The 25,227-nt window shown below is 37.9% G+C and overlaps 1 protein-coding gene across 1 annotated transcript; it reads right to left on the bottom strand.

Moving 5' to 3' along the window:
• Nucleotides 1-4,981: 4,981 nt before the first annotated feature.
• On the bottom strand, nt 4,982-15,861 carry LOC119256671 (WW domain-containing transcription regulator protein 1-like). The gene is made up of 3 exons (XM_037524447.2): nt 15,704-15,861; nt 13,550-13,662; nt 4,982-8,402 (listed from the first exon to the last, which is right to left on the bottom strand). The coding sequence occupies exons 1-3, from the start codon at nt 15,808-15,810 to the stop codon at nt 8,218-8,220; spliced, it is 405 nt and encodes a 134-aa protein (XP_037380344.1). The 5' UTR covers nt 15,811-15,861; the 3' UTR covers nt 4,982-8,217.
• Nucleotides 15,862-25,227: the final 9,366 nt, after the last annotated feature.

The raw sequence follows: 25,227 nt of genomic DNA, 5'->3' as shown, positions 1-25,227 counted from the left end.
TTCATTGAATTTGGGGCCAGCAATTTTGGCCCCCACTGCACCGATCTTCCAGAAGGCTTGTGGGCCTGGGAAGGTAGAGGCTTCCAGCAGCCAACCTCAGAGAGGTTGGCTTTGCAATTACCTACTAACTGAAACTGTTCCTGGTTTTTGCTGCTGTTACAGCCTGGCAGAGCAGGCAAAGACCCAGAGCCAGCTGCCTTGCTGAGTTGCTGGAGTGTGGCCCTTTGTTGGCTTGTTCAGCCATTGCAGCTGCTGTCTTGAGTGTCGCTAGTCTGGTGCTGTCAGGGACATACTGGCAGCTCTGGGAGCTTCTCCTGTTGTGTCTTCTGTTGTCTTCGTAATTCGTAATTTGGAACCTGGCCTATAGTCTGGCTGCTGCATGCTGCAGGTCAGCCGAGGCAAGAAAATGTCATCCTGGGCACATGGCCTATTGCTCAGGAGAGGAGCTCTGCTCTGTGTCCTCTGTGGTGGAAAGGTGCCCTCTTAGCTGCTTTTTGTTTAGGTCTTAAAAACACTGGACACTGCTTCGGGTGAGGAAAATTGCCATTTTTGGCCTCAGTAACTATTTGTTTTTCCCTGGCTTGTTAAATAAATTACATTGTTGTTCTCTGAGACTATGCATTTGTGTGTGTGGATGAAGAACTCAGACAGTGACTGATAAACTATTTGGGCAGTGTCTGTGGCTGGTTTTTGTGCCCCTTGCCCCGTATTACTAAGAGTTCTATTTTCTTTAGCAACCTCAGGAAAAACCAATTCTGACTTAGGGCCAGGGTCCTCAGACCCACTTAAATCTCTTCAACAAATGAAAACATAGCTGACTATCTAGAAGATTTGTGAGAGGCTGTTTTAGGAGAAAATGTTAATAATTCTTCCATTTAATTCTTGAAAGTATATTTTTTGTGAAGCTTTTTATGTTGGCTTATATTTTCTTATTCTTACAGAGAAATACACTAGCACATAAAATCTTTTGAGTTGTAGGCTTGTAATGAGCAGGGCTTACTTTATGGACATATTTCCCATTCAGGTGCATATTTCCCACTCTCACAAGAACTCCACATTTAGTGTAATGGTTTAACACCTTAGTAAATTCTGCACTGGATCTCACAAGCTATATTGCTTATTCTGCCAAAGTGAACACAATGCATGCTTCCCAAATTTTACCTATTTTTCTGGAACGTTCCCAGTTTTTAACACTGTAAGTCCCAAGTCTTGGGAAACCATCTATTCCATGTAAACCTAGACAACTTTTTTTTAAGATTTATTTATTTTTATACAAGAGCTGTATTACAGGCCAGAGGTATGGGAGGGTGGGACGATTTACCAGACAGAGCAGGGAGCAGAATAGGCAGACAGAAATATGCTGCTGAGGGGCGCAGCGGGAGCTATAGGGGAGGTCTGCCACACCATGTGGGATTCTCGCCAGCTGGCCAGGATCGAACTTGCACTACCAAGGCTGAGGACAACTTTACAGCATGCTGCTCAACCTGTTGCACCACCGGAGAGGCCCAAACCTGGACAATTTTTAACTGTACTTCTGATCCTCAAATTGCAAACATATTAGGCATAATCACCTTGTGCAACTAGTAGTATGACCACGTGACTTAAAAGCTGAAGAATCCATTTAAGAAATACAAAGTCTGGTAAACTCTGTACCCTTAAAAATTAATATTGCTAAACATAATGCATATATTCAGATAGGTACAGTCCATGGCTTAATCAGCTTACAATTACAAGGGCTCTGTTTTAAAGGATAGCCTATAGAAAATGATTGCCAAGTCTAAGGTCAATGGAAGGACTTTCATCAGTCTATGAGCCTTTTGGAATTCAGTGTTAAATGTGTGTGAGCAGATTACTGTGAACAACATCTGAAGCCTTTGACAGTTTTTCAGAATTCTTTAGAAGCTATGGATAATCAAAATTTGTTTTTGGTAAATCTCAAAATTTGGGGCATTCTAGATAAAGTTCTAGAGAGTTCTGCTTTAAGGTTCTGAATGTGCCAGACTTTCTGGAGCATTCCTAGAATAAATTCATGCTTTGTTAAGGTCAGAACTGATAGGCCCATCTCACTCCAGTGAGATATAATTTGTCTAATCCTGATCCTATATTCATTTTAATACAGGGTATATCTCTGCTAGACAGTAAGGTATCTTTTTAACCTAACATCTTGTTAACCGAATACCTATGACATTTTCATATGTGTTCTCAATGGAAGTATTGTTTTGATGGCCGCACAATATTTAATCATAATTTTAAAAATCAGTGCCCCAAAGAAGAACTTATAAATAGTGGTTATGGAGGATAAACTAAAATGGCATCAGAGTTTTTTGCTTCATTCCTGACAGGATGATCTAGCAGTTAATTAGAAGGTTGCTATATCTAGGGAGATGCATGGGTTGGGTCAAAATGGATGCACTCTGTGGACATTGGTGATCAACATAGACTGTGACACAAAAGTAGAGAGAAAAATAACATTTCATGCATCAAGAGGTAGGTAGAACCTCCCTGGTGGCGCAAGGAATTAAGATGCAACCTATGAAGCTATGAAGCAGCCACTGCAGCACAAGTTTGATCCCTGGCCAGGGAGCTAAACACATGGTGCAGGAAACCTCTTCTGTCTCACCCACCACTCCCCTCAGCTGTGTATTTCAGTCCGTCTGCCTGTTCTATTCCCCACTCTGTCTTTGGTGAATCCTCTCACCCCCTTACACCTCTGGCATGTACCCCAGTTCTTCAATGCATAAATAAATAAATCTTTAAAAAAAGAGTTAGGTAGAGAGAAATGTGGGGATGCTATGGCCTGGAGGAAAGGATGGAAGGAAGGAAGGTAGGAAGGAAAAAGGAAGGGAGGGTAGGAGGGAACAAAGAGAGAATGATAGGCCAATACCTATAATGAACAGGGCAAAAATACTTAATAAAATCTTAGCAGGTTGAATTCCACAATACATTTAAGGACAATACATCATCACAGAGGGATTTATTCGAGATGCAATGATGGTTCAAAATTCACAAGTTGATCAATGTAATTCACCACATGAGCAAAAGGAAACATTAAAAAATCATATGGTCCTATCACAGATGTAGAGAAAACATTTGAGAAAATTCAATACCCATTTGTGATAGTGTCCAAAAAATGGGGATGGAACATGCCTCAACATAATAAAGGCCATACATGAAAAATCCACAGCTAACATTATACTGAATAGTGAAAAACTGAAAACTTTTTCTCTAATATCAAGTACAAGACAAGAATTTCCCCATTAACCGCTATTCTTTTACATGATATTGGAAATCCTAGCAAGAATAACTACGGAAGAAATACATAAAAAGAATTCAGATGAGAAAGAAGAAGTAAAATTATCATTATTTGCCAATGGCATGATAAGAAAACTCTAGAGACAACACTTAAAAACTACTAGAAACAATAATCAGTATAGTAATACGGTAGACTACAAAATCAATTTATGAAGTTGGTTGCATTCCTATATACAAACAACAAACTGGAAGAGAAAAATATCAAGAAAATAATGCCATTTATAATGGCAACAAGAAGAACAAAAAGCCAAAGAACAAAACAGCAAAGGAGGTAAAAGTCTTCAGAATAAAAAATCTAAGGCATTGCTAAAAGAAATAGAAAACACACAAAAAATAGATATTTCCTGCTCATGGAGTAGAATTAACATTGTTAAAATGGCTATCTTTACTAAAGTTGTATACAGATTCAATGCAATTTCTATCAAGTTTTCAATTAAATTCTTCAAAGAAATAGAACATTACTGAATGTTATGGAATTACAAAAGACCTCAAATAGTCAAAGCAGTCATGACAGAAAAGGGGGAGGAACAGAGGTATCACACTCCCAGATTTTAAACTATATTTCAAAGCTACAGGAATTAAAGCAGTGTGCTATCAGAATAAAAATAGAGCAAAGGAGGGATGTTGCTTGATGGACTGTTCTGGAGGAATATGGGTGCCTTGACAATGAGTGTACTGTGGTAAAATATATCCCAGGAGGTGTGAATCATATATAGAGAGCTATAAACCAATGTTATATTAATAAAAAAAAATTAAAATACACCATTGGGAAATTGAAATTAGATAATATGTATCAAGGTTTGCATAATGCTTGGCAGAAAGTTTATACTCACTACGTGTTAGAAATATTACTGTTAAGAGAGAGAAAAAAAGCTTCCCCCCCTCCCCAAAACAGCACACATAATTGCCTTTCTTTTGCACAGAATATAACCTAGGGAGAAAATCTAACATATATAATTTTAAAAATCCAAGAATTAAGAATAGAGAATTTTCACTTTTTACTTTATATGTGTTGTAATTTATAACATATTACTTAAACTTGATCATTTTTGAGATATATGAAGCTTAAACATTGGAATGTTGATGAGCACTTCCACCAGTATCTTTCTGTTGTTTAGCTCAATGCTTCTACTTCAAAACACCCCTTTGCTCTCACCTAACATGTCTGTCTCTGATGGACAAAGGTATCCTGGCGGTGAGCCTCGAAGTACTCAACGGACAGAGAAAACAAACTATCACAAGCCTACACTAAGAATGGATGATGTGCTGTTTTCAGTTTTGACAGCAAGAAGCCAGACCATATTGTTAATAAGACTAGAAATACTTGAATCCTAGGACTCTGCTGTTTTCTGTGAGGGTATTCAAAGGACAGTATGATCTTAAAAATTACAAGCACATATATGTATATATGTATACACAGGTAAGTGCTCACAAGCATGCGTGTACACACACACACACACACATACACACACACCCCAAGAAACCTCAGTGGGATACTTCAAATAAAGTGAAAACCAGAATGCTGTGGATACTTAAAATAGTGAAGACCAGGCATTTGAGCCAAAACCAAGTTTGCCTACTAAATTTTCTTTCTTTCATTGTCTGTCAGGAGGGTTACATAAGCTTCTCTTCAGCACCACTCAAAAGACATCAGTAAAGGAACACATACAAATAAAGAAAAGGCAAAGCCTCCAAGTGGAAATTCAATTGTATTTATTTTTCTTATACAGAATCAGACAAGTCAAAACCAGTACCAAACTCTAGGTAACATGGTTTTACCTGATTGATTTGGCTGCATACTTTCTGTACGCATAGCATTCTAAGTTAAAAATAAACACACATATGTCATATTACAAAATGTGGAAAATAATTTTTTTAAAAGTTAAAGAACTAGCATATAAGTGATGTAATGTATTAGGGAAATAGTCTCTGTCAATAGCCATTTTCCCAATTAATCTACAATTTCCTTTTTTTTAAACAGCTTAATTTTTTTATATAAAAGTTGCTCTTTCAAAAATGACTTTCTAATTATGTCATGAGAACACAACTTGTAATTAGCAACACTTCTTTCACTCCAATCACCTTCTTCTGCAGAGGACTTTACTGCCACTTGGGTTGATAGCACCCCCAGTACACTAAAATTTTTTTACTGTTTTACATGCTTCTCATATATTGTATAATCAGTGAAAGAAATGTCATTTCACGTCTTAAATTCTATGATGAATCATAACAATTAGCAGAATTGCAAAAGGTTTTGACAATGTATTTACTTCAAGAAAATGTATTCTATTAGAAAAGTATTACCTTGAAAGAAATATCTCTGAAATTATTTTTCAATTTCAATTTTGAATATGCCTTTACCATGGCAAGGTTATTAGATGAAATGGCATAGTTTGTTTACTGATTTAGGGCTAAACAGACCAGATATCCTGGCAGTTTTTTTATAATAAGAAAGTATAAGTAGCACCTTATTATGAATTCTGGAGGGGTTTATAACACACTATCAGGAAAAATCTTTTAAAAAATCATTCTTACTCTATATTTCAAACTTTAGTGTTCTCTAATAAAGGCCAAAATTGATGGTCTTAAAAACAAACAAAAAATATTTTCTGATTTTATCTATTAGTAAAAACATAATCAGGGTCCATATTTTATCCTAGAAAAATATTGTGTTCATTAATAAATGTTCCAACTAATTTCATCATAAAAAAAAATCTAGTATTTTCTAATGCCACAAGCTTACTAGGAAATTACTTCTAAAAGTTGATAATACATAGCATCATTTTAACTACCTTTTTTAAAAAAAGAGGGATATTCTTTTACATTTAATAACCTGAAAATGAGTCTATAAAAATATTTTTTAAAAAATACAGTAACACTGCTCAGTTTTGTTAGGTCCCTTGTTTTTTTTCTTTTTCTTAGAAAGAATGTACAACTCTTTTTGTAATTTTTGCTAATAAAAGAGAAAAAGAAATAGATCTCCCTTCACTTTAGTAGCAACATAAACAACTACCCCCATCTCTCTCAGTGCACGTAGAGAAAGAATCAGAGGAACACAAGCCATTTCAGGAAAATGCAATCATTCCACGGTGCTGGACACAACAGCAGGTTTATGCTCTTGTCCACTCTCATGCTCAGTGTCCACATGAACAGGGCACTCACAGCCCTGCCCCACTTTCTGCCACTAAAGTGCACCAAGGCTCTCTTTTCCTCTACAACAGTTTTTGGGTATAAAGGCTGTAGGAGAAAATGATTACTTTGTTCTTTCAGGGCACCTCTCCTACTTCCTGCTCATCTTGCTTTTGGGGTACTGTAACAAGTCTATCTCCATTTCACAATTAGTATCCTTTCTACCATATTCCTTCACTTTACTGCTTCATCTCTGACCTTTTCACTTGCCTTCTTTCCAACAAGATCAAATGGATTCTGCCCCTGTATGTTTGGTAGATCGAGAAAAATCTTACTTAAGATCCCCAACAAATAAGCCCTCTTGGGAACAGAAAGCTTCCTCTAAGAGACCTGAATCATTAATGTCTTTCAAAACAAATATGAAATTCATAGATTATAAATAATGTCAGTTCAAAATATTAAACAGTTAGGACTTCATAGGCAATGCAGTCAGAGTGCACACCAGGTGAACAGGATGCTTTCTTTCAGTCCTTAAAAGCTAATAATAAAACGTTTTTGGTTACATAAGAGGTATTGAGTACATATTTCATGCCTTTTCATACTAACTGTAGCAAACAAAGTTAGGGTATTATACTTAGAAGTCAGAATTCAGAAATATATGTCTCCACCATGTGCCTTCAGAAGACGTTTTTTTTTTTTTTTAACGTCAGTCAGAGATCTGCTTCATCCTTCAAAACAGTATCATAGATAAAATTATCGTAAATGCTTAAAATTTTGAAAGCAAAACACACAAGGTTCCAGAGTTTAAAAAGCAACAGATTACTGGGTGCGCCTGCCCTCAGGCTGGCACCTATATTGTCCTGATGTTTTCAAAATAGTTTCAAAAAACAAAAACACCATTGTTGCTGATTTATCAAAAACAGTTGGCTGCTCACTGTTACCAGCTACAAAATGATTGGTGCTTTATAAAATAAACATCAAATCCTAAGCTGCAATTTTAAAAAGATCCAACTTTTGCAGTTTTAAAAAGTTTTGTTTTATAAATGCTCACAATTAGTACCAAACTGGTCTCTTTCATAAAATCTGCAATGCACGAATGGTGACTAAAGTGGCGACGTTCCTCCTGCTCAAAGGACTAATTGCCTAGACACTGCAATAAAATCACAAAGGATAGACTGTGCATGCCGATGTAAATGCAGAGTAATAAGAACCATCAGAACCAGCATGAATTCCGAACTATACTGTGTCCGTACAGCAGAATCTTACTATCCATACAATTATTTTTAAAGCTCAAGTTAATACTTTTAAAAGTATTAGTACTACTGTCATCAGCATAGTTTTTCAAACTGCAAAACAGGTTTAATATTGTGTACATTTCCTGGACTGAGCTGCCTATCAGAAGTGACTGCCTGTGGTCAATTTTTATGGTTTATAATCAATACCTGTATAAATTTAACTAACACCCATAAAATGTTGTCAAGGGGCAGCAGAAAGAAAAACAGAAGCAACTCTGCATAATCAGTTCTGCAGAAACAATTTCGTACAATCTAGTTGCAGGAACGCAAGTTTGCAAAATGGTAAAGAAAATATTTGTGTTTAACTTGTTACTGCCAATCAAATCCAGGCAATCACTAAGCTAGCCGCATGGAAAGGAGGGAGCATGAGTCATGAGGCAGGAAGTGGTTCACCTGCTGAAGTCCTCTGCTCCCTCGCATTTTCCAAGAGGCCCAGGAAATGTCAGGCAGGTCACACTGCATCCAGTTACAACAGTACTGACTACAGCCAGGTTAGAAAGGGTTCGCTTTTGTTCAAAGCAGACTCTACATCATTGAAGAGGGGGATCAGATCTTCAGATTCCAAAGTTCCTAGGTCAACGTTTGTTCCTGGAAGACAGTCAAGAAAATCAGAGAATCGGGTCTGCTGAGGATTCATGTTCATGGGCGTTGGTCCCGTGTTTTCTCCTGTAAGGAAATGAAAGGAAACCATTTTAAATGAAAGGAAACCATTCTTGAAAGGAAGAGGACAGTTCGAGTATGAATATAACTCAATCTTCATTTTCACTGAGCCTACATTTAAAGAGATTCTATTGCTGCAGGTCTAAAATGTTTCATCTCTGCAAAACTTTAACTACCATGTTACTGAACTGAATTAGTGGTGTTCACTCATAAAAGACTCAGAGATGTTGTCAGAATCTTGGTAGATATGATCCAGAGTGGATAAGTCCAGAAGAATTGGAAAGAAGCCGTGAAGGCATTGTGAATCTATATGACCAGCATTCTAAGTCCTTCCCATGACAGCACCATGAGAAGCTGTTCTGTGAAAGATGGAGAAGTCTGCCTTTAACATTACACAGAGCTAGAGTCTAGTGATTTCACTGTAGGCTTTTGTTTGCCTATATTCTCCTTCTATATGTTCAAAGACAGAAGCGAGGAGTTGCTTTTAACCAAGGTAACCACTTTTTAAAATGCTGACTTCATTGATGTCTCTCCAGATCATTTGTAAAGTCTTTTATAAAGTGGTTTCTGCATAATGTTCCCCTCCCTTTACATATGCAGACGTCCACATCTATCTTTCCCACAATACAGATGAGTCACAATGCACACAAACACATTAAGGTTTGAAAAGTCTTGCAGTAAGAAATCTGTTTCATTCTGCTTAAGCTACTATATCCTAAACCCATTTGATAACCTAATCCTACTTGGACAGAATTTACACCATAATAGAAGTGGAATCTGCAGAACATAACTGAGAAAATGCCATTCTAGAAGGAAGTCGAATGTATGAGATGACATTAAATATAGAACATATGATCTCTACCAATGATACTACAGGGGAAAATTGCATTGACCTTTGTGCAGGAAATTTGTTTTTTGCTAAGACCTTAGACCCCTCTTAAACTTGTCTGGCCCTCAGTTTATCCATCTGGAAATTGGGATTGTAGTACTTTCTTTACATATAATATCTGTCACACATCCATGGCAATGGGTGTCTTTCATATATACAAATTTATATACATACACAAATAAATAACTCTTTGCCAATTGTGCTGAGAGAAAGAAAAACCCAGGAACACAATATTAATTACACAATATTAGAACAACAGATTAATTCAAACAGGCCAGATAATTTTCTGAAATACTTAAATACAGAAATACACATAAAAGACTGGGGCACTTTTATAGCTAAAGTGAGTTTTTACCACAACATCATTTTTAAGAAACTTGTTATATTAGTCACAAGTAGACTTCTTGAAAAGCTTCCATAGAAACTGCACAATTCTGAACAAAACTAGAGAAAATGAATTTTTCAAGGAGAGAAATTACGTCCTTCTAAAGAGATGAAGGAGAAACAATCAAACTTACATTTTGGAGAAAGCAAAGCTGAATAGCTATTCTGTAACTTATAAAGATATTGATGACTCTTTGGCAATACGTTATAGTATTTTTCATTGCAAAAGACAGTAATTTGAAAAAACAAATCAAGTTCAACAACGTGACCTCTATGTAATTTACAGGTATTGAAAATCAACATCAAAATAGAAGAGAAAGTCCAAAAGTTGCTTTTTTTTTTTTTTTTTTTTTAAAGATTTATTTATTTATTTATTTATTTATTTATACAAGCACTGGGTACAGTCAGAAGCGCGGGAGGGTGAGAGAATTCACCAGAGCCAGAGCGGGGAGCAGAGCAGGCAGAAGGGCCGAAGTACACTGCTGAGGGGAGCAGCGGGCGGCAGGAGAGGTCTGCGCGCCATGTGGGACCCTCCTCCGGTGGCCGGGGAGCAGCCGGGGATGGAACCGGCGCTGCAGAGGCTGCGGGCAGCTTCGCAACCCAGCGCTCAACCGCTGTGCCACCAGGGGAGGCCCAAGTTGCTTTTTTTTCTACTGACCAGAGTGTATCTCATAGAAATGAGGCCTTAAAATTTCCAGTTATAATCACTCATCTCTACTGTTTCCATTTTAACTTTCTAATGACACAATACATTTTTTAGCCTAACGAAACTCTCTATATATCTTTCTATAAAAAAATTCTTCTTTTCCTTTCTTCTCACACATGGAAAAAGCATAAAGAAACTGATTAAGGCTAGCAATTTGTTAGCAATTAAGGCTAGCAATTTGTTACGGTTAGCAATCTTAAAATGTCTCTCTTTAGAGCAACTTTGCACAATCTCAGTAATCTTTTTGGTCTTTGCAGTTTGATGTATTTAAAATGTAGGAGACAAAAGCCAAGCAATTCTTAAAATGGTGTGATTATTGCAGAATACTGAAGAATACTGCAGAATGATGGGTTTCTTCCCAGCCTTTGCTCTTGCTATTTCCTTTACACTATCCTCATATCAAATCCAACCGTTGCTTCCATATATGTTTTGCAAAGGGGAGGGGGGAGAGACAGTTAATTCACTCCCATTTTGCAAGTTGTCAGCAATCTACCAGACCTTTTCTAGCCATACTTGAATTCCACCTACTTGAATTTTACCTTGCTTCATCTGTTACTTTAATTACATTTCTTCCCTTGGGAGGGTTTGATGCTGCTTCCTATAAAATCTTCACAGAGATGACCCAAACCTCAAAGGGCTGAGACTCACTTAACCAGTCTAAGTTGGCACCCTAACATTTATCAAGTTCACTTTGCACCTACTTCAGCCTCTTAGGAGGAGACGAGAGCTCTGTATCAAGTTCTATGAGCACATAATTCCTCACAACGCCATGAGAAGATGGGAGTACTCCCATTCTGTAGATGGGAAATGGTTTTATCACCTACCCAAAGACATACCACAAAGTGGAGAAGCAAGTATTCACTCAGGTTGTCTGTCAGCAAAGACTATGTTATTTTTAGGGCATCCTTAATTCCATGTTACAGCTTCAAAACATTCCCTGTTTACCTACTGGACATCATTTTATTTTATTTTATTTTTAAAGATTTATTTATTTATTTTATACAAGAACCGGGGTACAGGCCAGATGCAAGGGAGGGTGAGAGGATTCACCAGAGACAGAGCGGGGAACAGAACAGGCAGACTGATGAAATACACTGCTGAGGGGAGCCGCGGGCGTGACAGGAGAGGTCTGCCGCACCATATGGGACCCTCGCTGGCCGGCTGGGATCGAACCAGTGCTGCAGAGGCTGCGGACAGTTTCACAGCGTGGCGCTCAACTGCCTGCACCACCAGGGGAGGCCCTGGACATCATTTTAATAAAGGCTTTTTTTGTTTGTTTTTTGCTTTGAACATTTTTTGGAAAGGGGAAACCACACTTCTATTTGATTAAGAGAAAAATTTTTATAATCCAGAGGTCCTTTATTCCTTTTTACACATCTCTCAAGTCCTGAATTCACAGGGTGTGGGTTCCCGCCGCTCAGGCTCCTGTCCTCGGTCCTCACACAGTCTGCTTCCCTGGGTGGAGCCGGCTGGCGTGTCAGTGGAACCCAGGCACCATTCTCTTTGGTTTCCTTTTTTCCTAATAGCTTCAGGCAGCTATCTCAGCTCTTAGAGTGCTTAATATGCTCAATATGAGCATTAATTCTTTTGGCAAGAATCTTGCCCTTGTTTGTTTACACAATCAATTGCATGTCAGGTAGTGTTATAGACTTTTCCACTGTTGCCATGGTAACATTTGTGTGGCACTCTGTTTTGAACAGTACCCATCCCACTGATATCTACACCACCACCTTCCTTGTAGATCTGCATGTATGTGGCCAAAGGAACAACTCCATGTTTTCTAAAAGGTCTAGAGAAGATAGAGTGGGGGGCGTCTCCTTTTTCCCATTGTGTAGGTCATTTGGTGACTTTACGAAGATGGCAGATCCAGCTGAAAAGCTCTTTTTTTTTTTTTTTTCTCTTTAAATGTCATGTTTAGATTCAAGACTCTTGGTCAGTCTGTGCAATTTCTAAACATGCAGATGAGGTTTGAAGGAAGATTCCAGGCAAACACTCTGACATGCTGTACTCCTAAGCTTCCTGATTGAATTGGACTTAGGTTTCAGGAATAATTTGCCTTCAGAGTACAGAGAACAGCCATCTAGGAGCAGAGTGCAACACACATGGGCTGCAGACAACAACACTGGGGAAAGCGAATATTTTCATCACAGAACAACTAATTTCCTCTCTTCAGTGATAGTGCAGGAGAACTTGCATGAATAATGCTAATAGTAGATACTTCTATTGACATTTATAGTATATCTTCTGGGACTTTAGGATTTTCATAATAAAGTCTAGATTTGAGTAATAAAATAAAATTCAAGTTTTGCAATTAAAAGTCCTCTTGACAAGAAAAGAAAAGGAGAGGTGGTAACACAGAAAGAAGCCTGCTGAGGGCCAGCCTGCAGGCTGGTCAGGCTGGGGATAATGTCACTGACTCTCCTTTATTGCTGAGGGAGCTTGTTGTTACTATGTTGAGACTTGGAGCTGATAATTTAAAATCCTCGGAGTTGCTTAATTTTGTTTTCTTTTCTTTTTTTTTTTTTTGGAGTTGCTTAATTTTCTAGATACTCCCTAGCACTGCACACACCATGGTATAGTAATGTAATTGTGAGAAGAGACTATATGAAATAAGGATGAATTTTAAAAAGGAGAAGGAAGAGAAGGAGGAGGAAAGCAGAATTTAAAATCCTCTGTCCATATATAAAGTTTTATTTGTATAAGCTACCAGGAAGGGACCAGAATTTATTAATAATGCCAGTGATTGGGTGTTTTCAGTTGTAATTTTATTTTGTTGAAAGTAAGCATTTCTGGGGACTTCCCTGGTGGTGCAAGAGGTTAAACACAGCTCTATGAAGCTATCTACAACGTCTGAAGCAGGAGTTCTATCCCCGGCCAGAGAGCTACCCACATGGTGCAGCAGATCTCTCCTGTCTGGCCTGTTGTTTCCCTCAGCAGTGTATTTCAGTCAATCTGCCTGTTCTGTTCCACACTCTGTCTCTGGTGAATCCTCTCACCTCCCCCCCCCCCCCCCGGCACCTGTGGGCTACACCCCAGTCCTTGTAAGCATAAATAAATAAATCTTTAAAAAAAAAAAAGTAAGCAAGCATTTCTGGTTGGATGTGAAAAGTGAGCTGCCCAAAGATATGATTTCAAATGCAACCACACTGCAAATCATTGCAGACTTTGTCCTACCTGTGTCCATTTCATCCATATTGTTGAGAAAGTCCTCTGGGGTGGTAGGGACACTGTAACACCCCAAGCCCAGGCCACTGTCAGTGCTCTGTTCCCTCGAATGATACGGCCCTCTGGAGAACAAAAGATGGACAAACGTCAGCATGAGCCACTAAAGATATTTCAAAATTAATACAGTCCTGAAAACTCTAAATTATTGTAGTTCTATCATTCTGTCCAACTTTCCTGGTAAGGGAGGGACAATGCACCTCCTTTTAATTTTGAAACTCCCAATATCAATGAAATTAATAAGTTATATGCAAATAAACCTGGCATACATAGTAAATTGACATTGACTTCCTTTTTGCCTCAAAATAACAATTTGAATAATGTTCTACATATTATATCACTTATGTAAAATTAAAAAAATAGGCAATAAGAAATATGCAATAAGAATAGGCAATAAGATATATGAAAATATGTGTGATGGACACACATCAATTTCTGAAGAATGTTGCCACAAGAAAGTGAAGAATAAAAAGAAAGTACTTCAGTGGTGGGGCATGGATTTAAATATTAATCACAATGTTTTATTTATTATAAAAATAAAATTGATAAAATATGGCAAATCTGGATGTTAAATGCACAGGTAAATCTTACATCATCTTAATATTTTTCTATACATTTGAAATCCTTTTACATTAGCAATTTAAAAACTCCTTTCCTTCATTGCAGTTGTTGTTTGTTTTTGTCTGGCTCTATTTTTAATAACTGCCATAATTATATTTGCTAATTTGCCAGAAGCATCTATAGGGGAGGGAGAACAAATACGGAAATAGCGTACTGCATATTATTTAGAATTAAAAAACACATTTAGGGTTGACAAATAATACTCATGAAGATAATTTTTGCTAAATTATCTTTTATTTCTACTCCTATGTTTCACATTTTAAAACCTCATCTCTTTGTTTTGATTAATTTTTTGTTGTGAAACAATTTTAGATGCACAACAGAAGATGCAGAAGGAACAGAGAGCTCCCGTGCCCAATCCCCCAGTCTCTCCAGTGGCACCTTACACAACTACAACTACTGTTATCAAAACCAGGAAATTGTATAAGATGATTAAGTTAGGCTTATTTAACCTTATTTCATTTCATCATAAAAACCATTTCTTTTTTCCCTAATGGCCATATGACATGCTTTTACCTCCCTGTTAACTATAGGAAATCCTAAGATTCTTCTAAATAATTGCTATACAATGCCATCCTATCGAAATTATAAGTTCATTCCCATTTTTAAATTATTATTCACATCATCAATTTTCTTAAAAATAATTTTTATTTAAGCAAAATTATTTTATAACATTATGCAGGTTCAAGTGTATAGTGTTATAAAGCAACATCTACACATACTCCATTAAGTTGACCACCAAGGGTCTAGTTTCCATCTTTCACATGCAATGGACCTCAACTATGGATTAAAAAAAAAAGGCAGAAGGGATTATGCTCAGTGAAATAAGCCAGAAGGAAAAGAAAAAATATCGGATGATTTCACTTATAGGACGAATATAGGGGAAGCAAATAGGGATCAGGAAAAAATATGTAATGAAAATATATAATAATAAATAAGAAAGCAAAATTAACAGGCAACTATCAATCAGAGACATTCTGCAGGGGGTGGCGGGGGAGGAGTCAGGATCAAAACAGGGGAGGGAAGAGCACAGGGACTATGGTGATGGTGCACAGGTGAACTGGTGGTGGGAATTTTGCAGGGACTACACCTGAGAGGAGAAAGCAAACACTGTACAAAAATGAACAATGATGTAAAATATATATAAATAAATTCATTCATTCATTCATTCATTCATTCATTCATTCATTTTAAAATAGATGGCGTCCTCTGCTTTTACTTTTCCACCTATCTCTCTCCTAGTTTCATCCCCTTTTTCCATCATAAACAAAGACAAACAAACAGACAAAACAAACAAATAAATAAATTAAAAAACATGCCTCTATTAAAAAAAAATTAAAAAAAAAAAACAAAAAAACTCAGTTCTTAGAATATGGAGATATTCAATCCATAAAAAAAAAAATAAAATAAAATAAACAAAGACCCATTATACTGTAGACCACCTAACAAAGAAAGCAAAAGTAGGTCCCCAAAATGTTAACTTACCCATTGAGGAAAGGATCGGAGCTATTATTAGAGATGGATCTCATGTCTGAGGTCATGGCAGGAGGGTTGGCAGCAGCCTGCACTGTTGTCAGAGTATCGGCTTCCATGGGCAGCTGTCTGCAGAGGGCAGCTTCCTATGGAAATATAACAAAGGAGGCAAGAGATATTCACACATTGTCACAAGGATTGGAGCAAAGAATACTTCACAGGAAAACTTCACCATATACAAAGCACTTTGCGTTCATTTCCGTATGTCAAGTCATTAGTGTTCTTTCTCTCAAGAAAGTCTTACAGACATCAGTTCCCTTCTCACAAAGATAGTAAGTTCAGCTAATATTTATCCTCAGGGCACTAACTTTGTGACTACCTTACCCATGTAATTGTTTAAACAGGCAAATCATACAAAGGTCTCTGAAGACACTTTTTCAGAGATGGGCTATTTTTATCCTCGGTGCTCAGAAGAAATGTACTCAATCAAAATAATCAGATAAATCTGGACTTGCAGGTAGATTGGGTATTTGCTATTTACATGCCAGTGAAGCTGGGGGTTGAGTTTAGGCTCTACACTGAACAGTTCCACATCAAAAGCCAGGACAGCAAAACAACCAGTGGAAAAGTTTGTTGTCAAACTTTTTTTTTCAATATGATCAATTATTTTGTTGACCTGAGTAAAATGGCTGAAGGTTAGGGACCCAGGTGAATGCAATCCAAGTCCCAATGATAATGAACTGTTGATAGCATGTGGATTTCATTGGCAGAGGTTGTAGTATTTTTTTGAAACTTGGTTACTTTGGCAAGGAGAGCCTATCTAAAAAGTTACGATTTTATCTACTACAATTACTTTCTCTAGGTGTATAACATCCACGGAATCTCTCCTATTTTGACAAACATGAACAGGAAAGAAATTCTTCTCAAATTTGCTGCTTTATCCTGAATAACTTTTGTTTGTTTATAGCTCGCACCCAAAAGAAAAGTTAGGCTCATCCCATATGCGTAGCAGTTTTCCACTTTCCAAGCTAAAGTCATAGTGTCACCATCCCTCAAATCCCCAAATTATTGCTACAATGGCAAAAAGAACATTTAGGAACTAAATTACAGCATCTTTGTTAGGTCTCTTCTAGCTCTCACATGCTATGATTTTGGAGATCTGTTGTCTAGACAAGCCCTAATGAAGTCATCTGCTATAAAAACTTTGGGTTACTAGGGTTCATTGTACTGTTACTAGGAGTTATTGTAGCACAACCCATGAACCCTGGGAAACCTGATCGATAAGAAACTGCATTGTTAACTTATAGTGCAATAAATACCCAGGCTGGAAAGGGCTCCTGGGTCACTTCTGTTCACCCAAATTTAAAATAACCAGAATAGGGGCCTCCCCTGTGGCGCAGAGGTTGAGCGCTGGGTTGCGAAGCTGCCTGCAGCCTCTGCGGCGCTGGTTCGATCCCCGGCTGCTCCCCGGCCACCCGAGGAGGGTCCCACATGGCGCGCAGACCTCTCCTGCCACCCGCTGCTCCCCTCAGCAGTGTACTTCAGTCGTTCTGAGAGAGAAGAGAATTCTCTCACCCTTCCATGCTTCTGCCTGTACCCAGTGCTTGTGTAAGTAAGTAAATAAATAAATAAATCTTAAAAAAAAAGAAAAAAAAAAACCAGAATATTTAACAGAAATCTTGTTCAGTAAACTATAAAAAGAAAACAAAAAAATGGAAATTTTTTAAAAATGTGGTTTTAGTCTATAATTCCAATCTTGGAAGTTCCTTGTGAATATATTTAGAAAAACTGAATTGCTTTCTGATAAATGTTTTTATTTATTTTTTAATAGCCAGACACTTTACTATAGTGGTCTATTGTTTATAGTAGGTTTTGGGGGTGGGGTGGGGGGGGGGTGGGTGGGGAGAATGAGGCCAAAACTGTCACCGATATAGGTAATAATGAAGGAATTGGCTTAAATCTGCAAGAAAGTGAGCCTCCGAATATACCAGTCCACTCATCAATTACATCAGTGCTAGTGTTTCTAAAGTATAGGATCTCCTCCATCATGTGTAGTCATCACAGCATACCCACTGCCAAAGAACCCATAATCCTTCACCACAGTTCACTGTGCTCTCTCCCTATGCTGTTTGCACCCCTCCAAGTCCCCTTTTGGATATTTGAGTTCTAAGGTCAGCCTTCAAGTGTTCCTTTTAGAGTCTGTCTTTGTCTGATACTTTGTTTGGTTTCTCTATGTTCCACATGTAAGTGACATCATTTGACATTTATCCTTCTCCTGGTTTGTTTTGCTTATCATAATCCTTTCTAGCTCCAACCATGTTTCCACAAATGGCATGAGTATCTTTTTTGATTGCTGAATAATATTCCATTGTGTATATATACTATTCAGTACATCTTCTTGACCCATTCATCTGTTTTGGGACACTTAGGTTTTTTCCATAGCTTGGCTATTATAAATAGTGCTGCAATAAACATAGGAGAGCAAGTTTCCTTTTGAATTAGTATTTTCATATTCTTCAGGAAAATACCTAGGAGTAGAACTGCTGGATTATATGGCAGGTCCATGTTTAATCTTTTGAGAAACTTCTCACTGATTTCCATAGAGACTGTAGCAGTCTACATTATCACCAACAAAGTAGGAGGGTTCCTTTTTCTACACACCCTCGCCAGCACTTGTTGCTGCTCTTTTTTGTATGGGCCATTCTCACAGGTGTGGGTGGGAGCTCACTGTGATTTTGATTTGCATTTTCCTTATAAGTGATGATGAACATTTTTTTCATGTGCCTACTATACGTCTTCTTTGAAAAAAGTGCCTATTTAGCTCTTCTGCCCATCTTTTGATTGGATTATTTACTTTTTGTTAGTATCTATGAGCTCTTTGTAGATCTTTGAAAACAGTCCCTTGTCAAATGTATGGTGTGCAAAAATTTTCTCCATTCAGTAGTGTGCCTCTTCATTTTAGCTACAGTTTTGTCTCCTGTGCAGAAGTTTTTAGTTTGATGTAGTCTGGTTGTTTATATTATATTTTGTTTTCCTTGCTGCTAGAAATGAATCTTCAAAGACAGCAATGAAGCTTCTGTCAGAAAGTGTTTTGCCTATGTTTTTTCCTATGTATTTTATGATTTCAGGTCTCACTTCCAACACTTTTATTTATTTTGAGTTGATTTTGTGTATGTTGTGAGATAGTGGTCTAGTCTCATCTTTTGCATGTGGCTGTCTAGTTTTTCCAGTACCATTTATTGAAGAGTCTTTCCTTGTTCCAGTATATATTTTTGGCTTCTTTGTCATACATAAACTGTCCATACCGGTGTGTCCATATAAGTTCATTTCTGAGATCTCAATTCTTTTCCACTGGTCTGTGTGTCTGTTTTTGTTCCATAACCATGCTGCTTTAATTACTAAGGCTTTATATTATAGTTTGAAGTCTGAAAGTATGATAGGTGTGTTTGTGGTTCTATATGAATTTCAGTAATGTTTGTTCCATTTCTTTGAAGAATGTCATTGAGATTTTTATTGAGATTGTTTTGAATCTGTATATTGCTTTGTGTAGGGTGGCCATTTTGACAATGGTGAGTCTTCTAATCTATGAACAAGGAATTTCTTACCATTTCTTTGTGTTTCTTCTATTTCTGTTAATGCTTTAGAGTTTTCTTTGTATAAGTTCTTCACCTCCATTAGGTTTACTACTAAGTACTTATTTATTTTTTTGGTGAGATTGGAAGTGGGATCATTTTCTTAATTTCTTTGCCTCCTAGCGCATTGTTTGCATATAGGAAGGCAACTGATATTTGTGTAATGATTTTATAACCTGACAATTTGATTTATTATTTCAATTTGTTTTTTAGTGGATTCTTTAGTGTTCCCTATGTATATTATCATGCCATCTGCAAATAAATAACTTTCTTCTTTTTTCCCAAGTTTTGGATTTCTTGTATTTCTTTCTCTTGCTTATTTGTTCTGGCTAAGACTTCCAATACTATCTTGAATGAAAGTGGACATCCTTGTCTTGTACAGACCTTATTGGAAAAGCTTTCAGCTTGTCACCATTGAGAATGATTTTGAATTTTCTTGCTCATCATTGACCTGCTTTTCTGTGTTTTCTCTGTGTTCTTTGAATTTGTTTATCATGACAAGTTTAAATTCTGTATCTGATTGAAAGGACAGATCTTCTATGTCTTTGTTACTGTGTTCCAGAAATTCACTCTCTTTCTCATATCTCATATCATATGTTTCTCATATGTTATAATTTTGTTATTGCTAGTTTTTTTAATATGTTATCATTCTCACTGGTGTAAGATGGTATCTCATTGTAGTTTTGATTTGCATTTCCCTGATTACAAGTGATGTTGAACATTTTTTCATATGCCTATTGGCCGTTTGCATTTCCTCTTTGGAGAAGTTCCTTTTTAGCTCTTCTGCCCATTTTTTGACTGGATTATTTTCTTTGTTTTTGTTGAGTCTCATCAGCTCTTTGTAGATTTTTGTGATCAGTCCTTTATCATTAGTGTTGTATGCAAAAATGTTCTCCCAGTCGGTGGGGTTTCTCTTTGTTTTGGTTATTGTCTCTTTTGCTGTGCAGAAACTCTTTAATTTGATGTAGTCCCAGCTGTTTATCTTTGCCTTCACTATCACTGCTTTGGGTGATGTGTCTGTAAAGATGTCTTTGAGGTGCATGTCATGTTGTGTTTCGCCTATATTTCCTTCTATATATTTTATGGTTTCAGGTCTTATGTCTGTTCCCTCTATTTTAAATTAAGGATAACTGACATTCCGTACTTCAGCATTGATTGTTTCCCCTAGTCTCCCATGTCATCCTAAGAGGCAATACTGTGATTTGTCTGTAGAGGGCTCACAGCATTATTTTCAAAAGGCAAAGACTCACACACAAATGAGAAAGAATACAAGAAAGAGTGCTGCTACATCTTCCTTAATAATAACTTTGAAATATAAATTAAGCTACTCTGAGTTACAAATTTATGACAGGGGCAATACTTTGTCCAAGATTATTCCACTGTCCCAGATTGTTGGGTTACAAGTCACTCCACACAGTAGCCAAAGCGCAGATCGTGTTGACCCTTATATCCCCTGCATCCTATCCCCCGCAAGGGCTGCTCCACAAAACCTCATGAGGCAGCCCTGCCCACCTCTCCTACTTTGTCTTTGACATCCTCCCCTCGCTGCTTTTCAGCTGCTCCTCTCCCATCAAGCATCTGCACCAACTAGTCCCTTGCTGCCAACATGCTCCGAGGCTCTCCCCAAAGCACTTAGTATCTGTCTCTTATAGATCTCATCTCTTCAGAGATATTCCTTTCTGACCCATCTAAAATAATGTCAACCCTGTTTTCTATCTCTTAACCCAAATTAATTTTCTTCAGAGCAACTTATGTATTGTCTATCTTATCATTAGAAGTTGCATGAAGAAAGGGACTGTATTTGTCATGTTCCATTTCTGTAACATGGATATGTATAGATGGTACTCATAACTATTTGTTTAAAGAAGAAATGAAGAATATTACTGGAATACAAATGGAAATATTTTAAAACATGATTAGTGATAAGAGAAAAAAACAACTAAGCACATTTAAATTCTCATCTTCAACCACAAAATAATAAATCCGCATACATCCCGTCTAGCTGGGTATAAACCCCATCCTCGAGGGATGGTCCCAGTGCAAATTCCCTGGTCCTAGCAGAAAAGATGAGCAGGAGGGAAAAGAGGCCAGGAGCAGGGTTCCACTGCCAGATGCTTGATTTGAACGGTGGCCCTGCCATCTTCCAGACAGGTATTTAACCTCTCTGATTCTCATTTGTAAAAATGGGGGAAATGACAGCTTCTACCTAATAGGGCTGCTGTGGTGATAAAGTGAGGGAATACACATACGGTGCTCAGAGCAGAGCCTGACACCAGACATGGCATAAAAGATAACGTAATAGAGGTTAACTTACTATTATTATTAATATCAGCTTGCTCTGTATTCTAATCTCAGAAAACGAAAAACAAAATAAACAATCTTAAAAATCACACTCTTAACCTGAACCAGATCCACTTTGAATGGTCTGATTCTTCTTCCTTGGAAGATTTAAGCCAAAGTATGAATTCATCAAGATGAGTCACTGAGGCAAAGAAAATAATTTTTTTGAAGCAAGGTGAGGATTATGAACCCTTTTTAATAGTATAAAATTAGCCTTTAATATATATGGAAAATGGTGAGAAATTTCATTTCACCTAATTTTATTTTCTGCTAGAACAGCTCCAAATTTAGAAGTCTTGTCTTTTTTCCTGAATGAAAAATTTTCCTACTTCTGCTCATGAATTGAATAAAAGAAGTACAAAATCCAAGGTTTGAAAAAAAAAAAAGACTAGCCTCATTAACACACCCCTATGTCCCTTTCCAAACAAGAGAGGATTAAAACAACAACAACAACAACTAAATTTAGATATAAAATTAACCCCCAGATTAAGTATGGTTTGGCTGCCACACATCACCCACTGCCCTTGTGCAGGCAGAAATGAAAGGCAAATACCTGACTTCAGTTTGACCAAAAAGCAGCAGTCAAGACACTGGAGCTAGAACAGCTGCTGCAGGGACAAAAGATGGAGACAGTGGACAAAGTAAACTGATGTGTGAACAAGGGCCAAAGCTGGTCTAGGACATGACTCAGGCCTCCAACTCAAAGCTGGTAGTGCAGCTGCCCTAACTCGGCACTCCGTCCCCACTTCCTTCGTGTTGGGGCAGAATGACAAACACTACCCCAGACCCTCAGCGTGTCTCTCATCTACAACCTGTGCAGTACAACAGGCCTATTCACAGAGGCCTTTCAAGTGTCTTCTCCACCCCGAACCACCGTTTCCTCCCAAATAAGTCTTCAGTTTCCTAGACTCCTCTGCACTTTGGGATCCGCTTTCCTCTGGCTATATCTCATCTAGTCCTATCTGCTACACCACCTTTCCCACAATAACATGTCACTACTTCTCCCCCTCCCAGTCTGGCACATCCGAATAAACATGTCCAGTCAAGTCTCATACCGCACACCTAATCTGGTCCCAGAGTAGCTCTTCCCATTATTATCAGGCTTTCTCTTAATGTCATCACCATCTATTCCAGCTCAAATTCTGAAACAACTGTCTCCCTGAGTCCTCACACTTCATTCATTTGTACCTGTCTTTATTTATTTACTTTTAAAAATACAATGAAGACTATGAGATACCAGGTATTGTGCTCCTTAACAAATATACGGAAATGAACAATACAGATAGAGCCCTGCCTTGTGGAGGATTCTAGGGCAGGATGGTAGGTTACAGCAAATAATGACCATGTTCCCGATATTTCCATGCTCTAAACCTCCTCTCCATCTCCACTAGCAGTTCAGCATTGCTCCTCTAGATGTTTCAACTGCTCTACCTTCCTCCAGTCAACCTCCGTGGGTAAAGCTGCATTCAGGTCTCTGTTTTATACTTCGCTGTGTCTATAAAAAGTGGCCAGAGGCGACAAATTGAGATTGGGAAGGGCCAGGGAGGCGTGTCCTGTGAAGAAGCAGGTAACTGTCTAAGCAGAAGAGAACCTTTAGGGACACACCATGGCTCTCAAGCTATTCAGCGACTACCATGTGGAAAAAGGAAGCTCCCTTCCATTCCAGATTTGAGACATATGTGAAGGGCTTCCTATTAGTAATCTGTGCAGAGGTAGAAGCTGTTTCTCAATTTGTGTGGCTACTGAATGGTCACTGGAATTCTCAAACAGTTGTTGAGGATTAAATGCCTTTGGAATGTCGAGGGCTTGGCATGGAAGATGAAATGTCCTTGGAATCAGCAAGACTAGAGTTCAAATCCCAGCTCACCTTCTCACTAACTACATTTGAGACCAAATTCTTAACTTTTCTTGACAGCGTATCCATCTGAAAAAAGATGGATTATAAGATCAACTTTCTGGACTGTTAAAAAGCATATTAACACTTGCACATCATTACTAGGTGTGAAGTACTGTTCTAAGTGTTTTAATGAGCTATTTCATTTCATCCTCATGACAACTCAATTGTCTCCATTTCACAGGTGAAGAAACAGAGATTAAGCAATTTTCCCAGGATTCGGAGCCAGAATCTGTTCTTGTAAACATGACACAGTGTGGTAGAGACATGGTTGAGGTTGACAGAGCTCAAATTTTCAGGTCTTTCTCCCACTGGCTCTGGGATTTGGGCAAGTTATTCCATTTCTCTCAGCCTCTTTTCCTAGCTATAAAATGGAAATATCAACCCTTTTACTTCAGACAGTTTAAAGGAGGATTTAATGAAATGGCCCATTTAATTATCTTGAATTGGGAAAGAGAATGAATGATTCCATGATCCTTTTCAACGTAGATGGGTGGAGCTAGTGTTCTGGGAATTCACAACGCATCAAGCAAAGTTATACAGATTTTTAAAAGCCAGTCTCAGAAAAATCTGGAAAGCTGCCCATGTTGACTCCACCCCTTCCCTCTTTACACAACTTTATTTTTTCTCTATAGCCAAGCTGGGGCTGAAAAGACTATTGCAAAATAAGGATTTGAGAATCTCTTTTAAGAGTTTGTGGGGATTGCTGAAACAGGTAAGTACATGTAGGTTAAAGAGGGAAAAAAAGGAGGGAAAAACCCTCTCTTAAGGAGGAGGTGGTGTGTAGCATAGCTGGAAGGGAGAGGGGTGTGAGAGACAAATGCTGACTTGTAAGTTGATTGTGTCCCTGGAAGCAATCCTCAAACCTCCACTCCTTCCAGCACTGCACTGGCCTGCAGCCTGCCTGGGGATTAATTCAACAGAGGAGGTGAGAGAGTAAACAGCAGTTGAAAGTGTCCTGCAGCCCAGGTCTGTCCTTTGCTGAGGAAGCCATGCCAGCCAGCTCCTGCCCTCCCTGGAATGTACTTCAAAGAGAAACGAATGACAATAACCTCTCCTGAGGGTGTTCTGCTTGATTTAAGTGTGTGTGGTCAGGGACTCTACAAAAATGGAAGACTGGATTGTTTTAATTATAAAGGGTGGGGTGAGTAGAAACAAAAGAAAAAAATAAAGACAATATTTTGAAATCCTAACATTAAAATAGTTATTCTGGTGCAGAGAAGTGGCTCTCTCTGCCAAAACCCTGAGGGACTTCAGAAGCAGAACACTGAATTATTTACCTTCTTTATTGGGGAAAAAAATAAAATTTCCACTCTAAGTTCTTATTTAACTCCATGCCAAGAGATTCTACAAATTCACTGTCATATTTGCTGGAGCCTCCCTTTTTTTCTAAATACCTCATCACACACGCTCGGCTGCCAGACTGTCGCTATGAAAGAACAGTTGAAACGCTGACACTTTTGGAAAGACATTTGTTGAATCCATAATTATTTCCATGGCCTGTTGTTGCTCTTTTAACTCAGGTTGTATATAACAATCTTGTGTTATTCTATAATCTCTGTTGTCCCTTGGAATCACTTTAAGGAAAACATTATAATTTAGATATTCTTTCGTTACTTAAAAACATAGCTGAATGTATTTTGTTAAAGGATATTTCCTCATACCATGGT

This window comes from Talpa occidentalis, unplaced genomic scaffold (assembly GCF_014898055.3).
Source record: "Talpa occidentalis isolate TD23 unplaced genomic scaffold, MPIMG_talOcc4v2.1 talOcc4.370, whole genome shotgun sequence".
In the NCBI taxonomy this organism is placed as follows: Eukaryota; Metazoa; Chordata; class Mammalia; order Eulipotyphla; family Talpidae; genus Talpa; species Talpa occidentalis.
This window is presented reverse-complemented; position numbering and strand designations above follow the sequence as displayed.